At 34.0% G+C, this 11,243-nt stretch overlaps 1 protein-coding gene across 1 annotated transcript; it reads left to right on the top strand.

The window, feature by feature from the left end:
* Window positions 1-2,511: 2,511 nt before the first annotated feature.
* LOC143207008 (uncharacterized) lies at window positions 2,512-7,581 on the top strand. The gene is made up of 3 exons (XM_076419981.1): window positions 2,512-3,815; window positions 4,955-5,298; window positions 5,864-7,581. The coding sequence occupies exons 1-3, from the start codon at window positions 2,983-2,985 to the stop codon at window positions 6,424-6,426; spliced, it is 1,740 nt and encodes a 579-aa protein (XP_076276096.1). The 5' UTR covers window positions 2,512-2,982; the 3' UTR covers window positions 6,427-7,581.
* The last annotated feature ends 3,662 nt before the right edge of the window (window positions 7,582-11,243 follow it).

Genomic DNA, 11,243 nt, shown 5'->3' with positions numbered 1-11,243 from the left:
TAAACAAATAGTTGGGCACTGGATATAATGTACAGAAAATGAGTATTCTTCTAAACTCGCGCCACTGATAATCAGTGACTCGCGCACGGCACAGTGTAGCCAGATGAGGGGAGTCACGGTGAAATGATGTACCCCCTCTCAGATGACGGGGAATGAGTGGGGCGAATGGGAGACACGTTGCACGTGCGCGATGGGGACCATGGAGCGTGCGCGTGCGCACGGTGCTGGAATGGAATAGTGGAAGGGGCAAGGAGCAGTCAGCCGCTGTTCAAGTTCCCCACAAACTTCGGACGTAGATACGTTCCTGACGAAACTCGCGCATGCGCAACGATTCTAGCCTCAGTCAAGTACGAAGATCGGGTACTTTGGCCGCCCCTGCCGTAGGGCATCGCCAAAGCCGCCACAGTTCCCCACAAACATTGGACGTAGATACGTTCCTGACGAAACTCGCGCATGCGCGAAAAAAGCGCCTTACGTACCATCACTGTTACGGTAGTCTTTTCCAACAGACGACGCTCGCGCGTGAACACCAGTGAACACTCACACACCGCTATACCACATATACGTACGCGAGGATTGCAAGGATCCGTGATTCCACTTCTGATTTTTCGATAATGCAAAGACGGGGTTTTTTAGTAGTCAAAATCGCTAGATGAAAGATCAATCTAGGGCGCTGTTTGTCTCAAAAGTCCTTCTTTTACGTTTCCGAGCAATGGTTTTGCAATATTAGGCTGCATGTTGCCCGTCGGAGAGGCTAGTTAGTACGCCGGCGTGATTGCAGTGTCGTCTGACGGGCAACATGCAGCCAAATATTGCAAAACCATTGCTCGGAAACGTAAAAGAAGGACTTTTGAGGAAAACAGTGCCCTAGATTGATCTTTCATGTAGCGATTTCTACTACTGAAAAACACCGTCTTTGCGTTATCGAAAAATCAGAAGTGGAATCCCGGACCCTTGCAATTCTCGCGTACGTATACGTGGTCTAGCGGTGTGTGAGTGTTCACGCGCGAGCGTCATCCGTTGGAAAAGACTCCCTTACGTACCATCACTGGCTCCATCTCCACATGTCTCCAATCTCCATCCCTGTATTCCCATATCCATGGTTTGTACAAACATGCCCGTTGTTTGATACACGACTTATTTATATGGTTTTATCCACACAAACACATACATATATATCATTTCATACATCAACACATTTTTGACTATCAGTAACATTCACAAACCTTTCCCATAATGTGATGTTTGCAAATGTTACAGACAGTCAAAAATTTGTTTAATGTTTAATATACGTAAAATTGTCAGAAAATATAAAAATCTCACTATAAATACGACACAGAAGTAGAGTAAATGATGTCGCGTGTTTTCACTATTTTAAATTTGTGCAGTAAAAAAAAATTGTTCATATTCAGATTTTCATAAAAGTTGGCAATTTTTAATTTCATTGATATCATACGTTTTCGGCTTCTGCGAGTTACCACATGCAACATGCAACGTATGCAAGAAATGCTTACATTCCTAAGAATCGTCACCTATACATGTTTCGATCAGTAGGAGGGAAGCGAGGGGATATGCGGGGTAAAGAGTTATACGACCAAAGGATCACTGTTGAAAAGGAAGAACATGTAACGCGACGTATGCCGTATGCCATATATACAACAATTCCTGTCAGCTTAATTTTTGGTGTCAGTTTGAATGTCATGAGTAGACTGCGGATCTTTATGCAAAATGAAAATTTCTTACCTGAATCGCAACACACTGGAGTGAAATAGAAATTTATTTTCTTCCCTATTATGTTTAGTAGGTTGAAAATAATATACAATAGTACGTTTACATTTTTCTAATATTTTTGCTATTTTAAATTACACCTGCTCATTTTAGTCATAAATGTCATAAATCCACAGTCTAGTCATGAGCTCTTCGAGACGTGTATTAGTACCTGCACATTTTTATACACATATATGAAACAATCTTAATGTTTTTTATGTTTATCAATAATAATGTTCTTTATGTCATATATGTATATATGCATACATATATAATTATAAGAAACACGTACATTCTATATTCATGTATTTTATATTTATACATTGATCGTCTATATTTATTGTTTAGGTACAACAAATAATATATCTTAAATACAGGAAATTAAAGAAAAATTTTTAATTAAAAACAGATTTATGCATACATATATGTTACTTTTTATTGTAGTAACTGATGCGCTTTTGAATGCCTTTATCAGATATAAAATTATAAGAATGATAAATAATAATTAAAATCATTGAAAACTTTATTCATGGAAATAAAATTACATTTGATCCCACTTCCTTCAAATTTGTCTACAAAAATTGAAAATTGCATAAACATCCGCAGTCTAATTATAATATTTGATTAAATTATATTGACGAGTTGTTCGGACACAGTTTGAAATTTTGAAACTGTCAGATCTAAATACATACAATATACAATCTTAGACCACATATACTAATAGACCTGGCATAGGTATAGTATGTGTATAGGAAAGCCAAGAGTCCAAGAGTTTAGTGAGGCAAAGACCGTGGTGAAGGTGAAGTGTGTGACTGTGTGTGACACACCACAGGAGGGTGTCAAGAAGTGGGGTAAGAAGTAAGAGTGGGGAAGTTAAGGAGAGGGGAAGCATAGAAATCTGCAACTGCAACGACTGAACACGACGCTTCGTAAGCAGACTTGAGCAGACTCATTTGGTTTTCAGTCACGTATTCTTGATTCGTCAGTTCGTTTATGGGTCGTTTATACGTTTGTAATCACGCACAGATATTTCGAGTACGCGTCCAGTTTATGTCTCACTTAAATGATTGAGAATCGGCATGCCGCAAGGAAAGGAATGAACAAGCAGGTGTATTAAAATAAATAAAGATAGATCACGGTGTGAGGTTGTTAAGAGGCATCGAGCCAATTACTAGAGAATCAAGCTCAATTAAAAGGCGAGCAACAATCGCTACGATGACTGCTGCTTATACGAACGATCTCATAACCCAGGAACAACACGCAGAAAAGAAGATGAGCACAACAGTTAATAATGAAACACTGTGCAACAAGAAAGAGCAAACGGCGAACGAGGAAAATACCGAAATTGGTTCTGTGGAAAAGATCAATCTTGTAACAGGTGGCCAAGATCGAAAGGAAATCTCCGTCGATCAGGAAAAATCGCCGCTTTCTACACCGATTAATACTCCAATTCTTGACAAAGAAGACGATGGAGCTATCCTGGAATGTGAGACGTCTTCCGAAATGACGAAAGTTGTCGAGGAAAACGAAGATACTGTATTTAAACTGGTCGAAAGCGATTTGCTTCTAAGCACAGCTGACATGGAACATATTGATGTGTCTTTCGATGGTGAATCAATTGTCGTGAAACCTTTCGATACGATCATATCGCCAAGACTCAATGCGATCTTCAATCATCTTAGTAAAAGTTATACGGAAAATACAATCTTAGAAACACGTGGAAATGATTCCCCCACAAAGAATAATTTTAAAATGGAAGAATTAGAAGACTGTATTAAAAGTGTTACGAAAAGTACGAATATTTCAAATAATCCTGATATTCCGAATGGCTTGTTAAAGGAAGCGGATTTTCAAAATATTTCTGAAGAAGTATACGACCCAGAAAGTGAACTGAATTTCCACGAGGCTGTGCGTGCCGGAGACGCTAAGTGCATCGCGGCGCTTCTCGCAAGGGACTCTATACAAAATCTGGACGAACCGGATTGGAATGTTTCAGGTGATCCGCCCTTATTAGTGGCCGCTACCAATCATTGTTTGCCTGTCCTCGGGTAAGAAATTTCAATTGTCAAATATATACTTGTACTATAGAATATTATTTCGTCTAACAAACCATTCGTTTAACGAGTCTCTTTAAAACAAAGTACTTAAACAATCGCAAATGTTAAACTTATATGTATAAATACATCTACTTATACTATACACACTGTTGAAAAACTTGGTGATTATTTGATTGTTTTCGAAATATTTTCTGCATGTATATTTATTATTCAGATTAATTTAGAAAGTCATTGCAGTTTATTTTAAAAGGAAGAAGTATCTCTTGCGTGTTTATTAATATTTTATACTAATATTTAAAATTTTTTAATTCCATCAAATTGTTATTGTTATAACCATAAATTTTAAGAAAGTGGAATTAAATAAAATCTTATTTTCAGTGGTAGTAGCCTTTGTAGATCTGGAATAACTGAAAATCGTAACAAATCCTAGCAAATTTTAGATTCCAGCGTTTTTTGAAAATTTTCAGATGCCATAAATGCATAAAGTATAGCTATTAGATTATGTTCAAACAGCCATAGACTTTAATATTTGTACTATATTAAAATTTTGGAGTTTTTAATAAAAGATAACATAATATCCATATTTTATAAAATCCAAATAAGATCCATTGTTGAATTTTAATTTTGGTTTCTTAATTTCAGTAAGTATAGTTTTAAAACGTTACGAAAAATATTCGAATGTCAATGTGGTCAGATATTATAGCCATGAAATATTCGTAAATTTTTCACACTAAATCTTCTATTGAAATAAAACATCTGAACATTTGTGGAAACCATCCTTGCTTCCACACTTTGGTACATATACTTTTCTCAACATATTGTAACCAGATGTTCAAAGGCGTACTCTTCTCGAAAGAATCTCTGGATCTTACTTTAGAAATTTACACGCGGAGAAACATCGACGCGTCGATAACAAAAGCAAAACAATCTATTTATATATGCACATGTTAATTTAAAAAAGAAAAATATAAAATACAAAAATAACTGCAGCTTTCTCCGATATGTCGTTGTAGCGCGAAATCATTATTTATTTAGTTTACTTATTGTTTAATTCAGAAAAAAAACAGAAGATTTCCACTATAAAAATCGAACAAATGAAATATGGTAAATGAAAATTTATGGTTTTATAGTTTACTGCTTGCAAACGGATGCGATCCAGCTGTTCGTTCCCCTCGCGGCGAGACGGCTCTTCACAGAGTAATCTTAAATGGTGGCCCAGGAAATGTATTGCAATTTGTAGGAGAACTGTTGAAGTATGGTTGTCCGTCGGGCGTCAAAGAAGCTGGCGGTGGATTGACCGCGTTACACATATTAACGCGGCAGTTAGCGCATGCACAAGGGTCGAAAAACCTTCATCACAATTTTGAGGCGGCTCTAAAAACTCTCGATTTATTAGCACGCGCTGGTCCTGTTAACGCAAAAGATCATCAAGGCCGTAGCGCACTTCATATTTTGGCCTCCTCAACAATATTCGGTATAGTCACTGATGCAATTAGAAAATGTATCGTTTTAAATTCTGTATTTTCACTCCTAACTTGTGTAAGCAAGAAAATTGAACAATTTTTGCAACAAACAGGAATGTTGCTAAATTATAGGGGTACCAAATTTACAACTACTACAATCTTTTCTTTTAATCTCTTGAACGTACAAATGTTACATATTGCAACAATCAGACACATTAGTATGAATCACCTCAAAGTAAAAAAGTCAAATGCATGTTCTCTTTTTATAATTTTCTAATATCTAACATTCGTAACAACAACTAAAGTAGACACAATTATATATTAAAAACTCTTTGACTCTTATTTATATCTATAAAATAAGTAGTCGTCTTTTGTGGCACGTTCATACAAGAATTCAAGTTCTTTCCAATCTATTTTATTTTTCTATACAAATCAACGAACTTGAATATTTTCTATGTACGATTTTCCGATGCTTACACAATTTACGGCAAGGATCATCGTTAAAATTTTTTATTATAAATTTTCTTTTTCTATTTTTATAAGTTATTTCATTAAAGTACAACTTTTTTCTTACAGATAACAATCATAGAACAGAAATTGAGTCGTTAATTGGAATTCTATTAGCTGCTGGCGCTGATCCATCGTTGAAGAATGATCGTGGAGAAACTCCCTTACACGAATGCCTCGAGTGTGGTGCTTTAAACACAGCGCTTTTACTTGTACCACACACATTGACTGGTATTATGTCACGTTATGGTGAAACACCATTACACATTGCCTGTAGAAAGAATTATCCCGACATGGTGGCAAGATTATTAGAACAAGGAGAAGATCCTAGTGTACAAGATGCCGGTGGCAATACGCCGTTACATTTAGCTTCCGCGAGGGGATTCCATCAAATAGTTTCTTTATTAGTTACATCCCCTCTTGCACAATTAGAAAAACTTAATAGTGAAGGTTTAACTGCTCTCCAAGTAGCTGCGGAAAGTGGTTTCGTTAATGCGGTAAAGCTGTTGTTAAAAGCAGGTGCTGATCCAAGTCAGACGGTACATTATTGCACCACTACTCTACATCGTCATCCTGATATTTCCGTTTTAATAGATCATGAATTAAGTAGACGTCGTCAACTCGCTGCCTGATCATTTCTCTATACTGTTTTATTGAGAGAAACGCTTAATTTTAGCAGAATTAATCGGTACTCATTTTTTTATATTCTATAAAAATCAATTTTAATGTTCAGTGAACTCCATTGAAAAAAATCATCCATGGAAATGATACAAAATTTAGAGACTCGCATGGATAACAATGTTTCAATTGTATATTGGTATCAGAAGTTTTGCTCGAAACTGTAAAATTAATTTCTATGTACGATATTAAATGAAACACATTTAGGTAGGATTAATCGCTTAATAACCATAGCAGTTGAAGAAGCGACGTAAAACAATCGATAAAAAAAAAAGGTAGGATTAATAAAATTCAATAAAATCATAACATAAGTTCTGTTTCAAATATTAGCTTATATATACACTTCCAAATTTTTAAGGGAACGTATTTTATCCTTACAGTAATTTTATAGATATCAGTATAATAATTAACGTGTTAAAACGTTGTTGATAATTAATGATTCTTCGTGTTGAATTTTTTATAACTCTGAATTACATTAAAAGCATTTCACAAATGTGTATAAATTCCAATACTACAATTTAGAAAATTTAGAGAAGATTAGCTCAAAGTTTGTTAATTTTTTTTACATCTTTCTTCGTTGTTAAGTTTAGGTGTTAAAGTATGTTGCATAGGAAAATAGTATAATTCTTTTTCAGGTATTGAAAATCGTTAGTGTCGATATACTTATTTTTTACAAAAAGTCACTGCAATTGATAAAACTTGTTGGAACGACATGAAGATTTTGTGGTGTTATAATATCTACAAAATTGAACATTACGTGTGAGATTTTACTACACACAAACATATATATATTGCCATTTAGTTTGGCCACTGTTATTGTATTAACAAACACTAAATAGTATTTGTTCGTTGCTCAATACTGTCTGGTATTCAATCATTTGAAACTCGGCAGAAATCGTTAAAACTGCACAAATGATTCTATAATTTCTGGCTGTGGATAAAACTACACTTTAAAGACTGTGTAATACTAAAATATGCGTTTTGAAAGGATGAACATTATTGATTTAAGTATTATATGTTACTGTATGTGTTTATACACACATTATGTTTAATTAATTCTTTTGTAATACTATTTTTGTAAGAGAAATAAATACGCATATATCAATCGATTTAGATAACATTTTTTTATATTCTTCATTTGAAATTTGAAGATAATTTTAATTCAAATATAAATATAGGTGCTGTGACATATACAGTCAGCGGCAATAATAAGTGGACACCCTTAAAAATCGCATAACTTTTCAGAAATTGGTCCAAAGGACTTGAATTTTTTTAAGATGTTAGATCGGCTAGTTCGCTAGTCGTGTGTATTCACATAAATTAAATGGAAATTATTTCATACTTTTTAGTGCATTTTTTTGAAATAGGTTTAATTCTTTTTTTATAAAATTTTTTATTTCGCACTTTTTAGTGGAAAGAGCAGAATGTGTAGAACACCGTAGGATGGTTTTTTGGTCTTATTGGTTATTTGCAATAAAAACCGCAAACAATGAGAAAATGCAAAATTTGTTTTCAAGGGACCAATCGGGAGACATACCCTACAAAATGCAGAAGGTTTTGTCTTGATTGGTCCATTCATCTCGGCGTAATCGGTGAACATGCATAGAAAAAAAGGCACATATACAGGGTGTCCCAGCTAACTTGACCACCTTGAATATCTTTGTTGTTTTTAAAGATACGTCAAATGTCTGAAGGACAAAGTTGAATGGTAAAATGGGGCTAATAAGATACCAACAAAATTTTTTTTTCATGTCATTTTTTTTATGAGATTTCAAGGTCACCTTCATTTTTTCAAATGGAATGAGGTATTTTTTAATACATCAATCGATGCAGCTGGACATTCGTTATAAAAAAGTACTAACCTATGTATGTCGAAAAGTTAGTAGTTCAGGAGATATTTCAATTTAAAAAACTCTAAAATACCATTACTGTTTTAGAGTTTCTCATAAAAAAATTACATGAAAAAAAATTCTGTTGGTATCTTATGAGCCTCATTTTACCATTCAACTTTGTCCTTCAGACATTTGACGTATCTTTAAATACAACAAAGATAAGTATATAGAAAAAAGTTGTTGAGAATGTTGAGTTTTACAACACATTTAAATTTTATCAAAATCGGTGAGGTGGGACTGCACAATTACTGTGGAGGGTGTTGATATAAAAAACAATTTTAACAACAATTTTTTTTGCTATAAACAATTTTGCGGCAAGTTTCTCTTACAAATGTCGACCGATCCAGAGGTATAGATTCATCCCTAAATAGAATGGATAACCATTATTTTTTATACACCCTACATAGCTAGCTGCTAGGCTGCTATTTAGATCGCTTATCTTGCCCACAACATATTCGCAAAAACAATTTCAATTGTTCGCTATAAATCTGTAACTATGCGCAATGAAAAAAAACGTTAAAGTAAATGCTATTGTGTTTAATGAGAGGTATAATACTGTCCATTTTAAAAAATGTTGGGGGCCCCCGTTTCTCCCCCAAAAAATGTAATACATACTAAAATATTAGCCCTTCTTAACCATTTAATTTAGAAATAAAATTAATTCGATATCTTCATTAGATTCCGAGAAAACAGCTTATAACACTTTATATAGTACACCCTGTATATAAAAGCTTAGAAAATAGCATGGACCAATCTTGTAAATTTTATTTTCAAGTTTTTATGTTAGCTTTATAGTTGCTAAACAAGTTAGAGTTACACCGTAGCTATACTATATTCCCGAAACTATGTATTGAAAAACTTCTGTATGTCTAACAATAAGATTTATACATATGCATGTCTAACAATAAGATTTATACATATGTATGTCTAACAATAAGATTTATACATATGTATGTATAGAATAAAAGCTATAAAATAAGACTTTCTTTGGAATAATCTGAACTGCAACAGAGCTGCAGTTGATGTTCGCTTACCTCCGCTAGAGGCATAATTAAGTCAAATCATTAAAGTGGCCTAATTAATCATTTCTGTATGATCCTTGTCCACCGATACTATCTTAATACCATGTATTGCCTGTCAGACAGTAATTTTCTTTGAGCAAGTTAAAATCACATGAGAAAATGAGAATAGTCGACGATCTGTTGGCATCTGTTGGTATGCAGCTGTCAATATTTCATGTAACATTACAAATTTACAACTGATACAGTAACTGTATTCTGTGATCGTTAGTCTTTTATATTGTTTTCTTGACACTGCAGAAAATAATGATTTCATACAATATTTGTAAATAAATCTAAAGAGAAAAAGAACTACAACAATATTTTACAGTACTGAAATATAGAGAACCAGGACAGGCAACAAATACAAATACAACTGATCGTTTTGTAAATTAGAAGGAGTTTCTTAACCCTTGGATGGCAAAACTTGGGTCCATTTTGAGCCAAAGAATAAACATCATCATTCTACTAATCAATTTCTAATAAATCATTGGAATTGGTAACTTTAAAGAAAGTGTCGTGACAAATATGTTTGAAAAAATTGGCAAACAATACTATAAATGGTTTTGAGGAATATCAATCTCATAGCTACGAAAATGATCTCCACCACCATCCGTGGGTTAATCCCAATGAACATGCATTTCTTGATATTATCAAATGTAGAATAGCATTATGTTTCGTAATGAAGACATAAAATAGAACTCACTTTCAAATTATAATTAACATACATGTTAATTATACATGTCATACATGTACATGTAATCTAACTCTTTGTAACCCACCAAATATGGTTGTATGCTTTCGTTACGGAGACAGTTTGAACAGATTTTACTACCGAAGACTTGAGAGGACAGAAAATCTAACTATGTACTACATCATTTTCAAATGAAATGATGCATAACTCTGTGTGTATGAATAAGAAAATAATAGAGTTACTTAACCAGTATGGTGGACCTCCAAGAGGTTACATTATTTACTTAGTATGTAATTATTATATCTCTTTTATGAAAAATAAGTTTCACATTCATTGCAGCGTGAAATATTTTCCCTAATACATTATTGTAGGAATGATTAATAGACTCGATAGTGGAATATACACTGTGGCAAATGCATTGTAATACTTCTATACAAATTTTACATAGTAATCGAGTTATGACATGATCGGCTAGTACTATAATTATAACAAGTCTACAGTGAACACAGAAGTTGATACAAAACGTGTGCATAAATTTGATCCGAAGACTAATTTGAAAAAATAACACTGTCCAACACCAAATTTGATTTCAATATACTGTTGGGTCCTGCTTATAGAGTTTTTTGCGCTGATTCCGAATCTGGTTTTAATTTTTTTCCTATACGTCCAGTTTTTGAGAAAATGGAGTTTTAAAAAAAGACATATTTTTCAACTTTAAACAAATATTGCGATGTTATTATAAAAGATATTGAATTGTTGTTTACAGCAAAAGATTCTGTAGACTTTCCCGAATACAGTGATATCCAATATTAATACATTATGATTGTTTAAACATGTTTAAACAATGATTAAAGACGGAGATGCACCACTTTTGCACCAATTTTTGCGGATATTTTCGAATTTATCTCAAAAAATAAGGGTCCAGCGAAAAATTGAACTATACCACGCGAAAGAGCAGACTTTTATCTTGAGAAACCCCCCTGTGAAGTTTGCATGGTCGACGTTTTTACCGAACCAGAAAGCAAAATATCTTCGCCCGACATGCGTTGACGCCAGTGGTGCTCTTCCACTAGCGCGGTCGTTCGTCGGGATACGGCGCGGCGCGCTGCGGTGAAACGGCGCGTGGC

The sequence above is a fragment of the Lasioglossum baleicum genome, chromosome 3 (genome assembly GCF_051020765.1).
Source record: "Lasioglossum baleicum chromosome 3, iyLasBale1, whole genome shotgun sequence".
NCBI classification, from domain to species: Eukaryota; Metazoa; Arthropoda; class Insecta; order Hymenoptera; family Halictidae; genus Lasioglossum; species Lasioglossum baleicum.
Note: the sequence above shows the minus strand (reverse complement) of the source record. Positions and strands in the feature narration are given on the sequence as shown.

What these genes read in the sequence shown, in the direction of transcription:
- LOC143207008 (XM_076419981.1), top strand. Translation starts at nt 2,983, where the DNA reads ATGACTGCTGCTTATACGAACGATCTCATAACCCAGGAACAACACGCA. An exon ending in CATTGTTTGCCTGTCCTCGG is followed by an intron (nt 3,816 to 4,954) that starts GTAAGAAATTTC and finishes ATGGTTTTATAG; the next exon opens with TTTACTGCTTGCAAACGGAT. An exon ending in GGCCTCCTCAACAATATTCG is followed by an intron (nt 5,299 to 5,863) that starts GTATAGTCACTG and finishes TTTTTCTTACAG; the next exon opens with ATAACAATCATAGAACAGAA.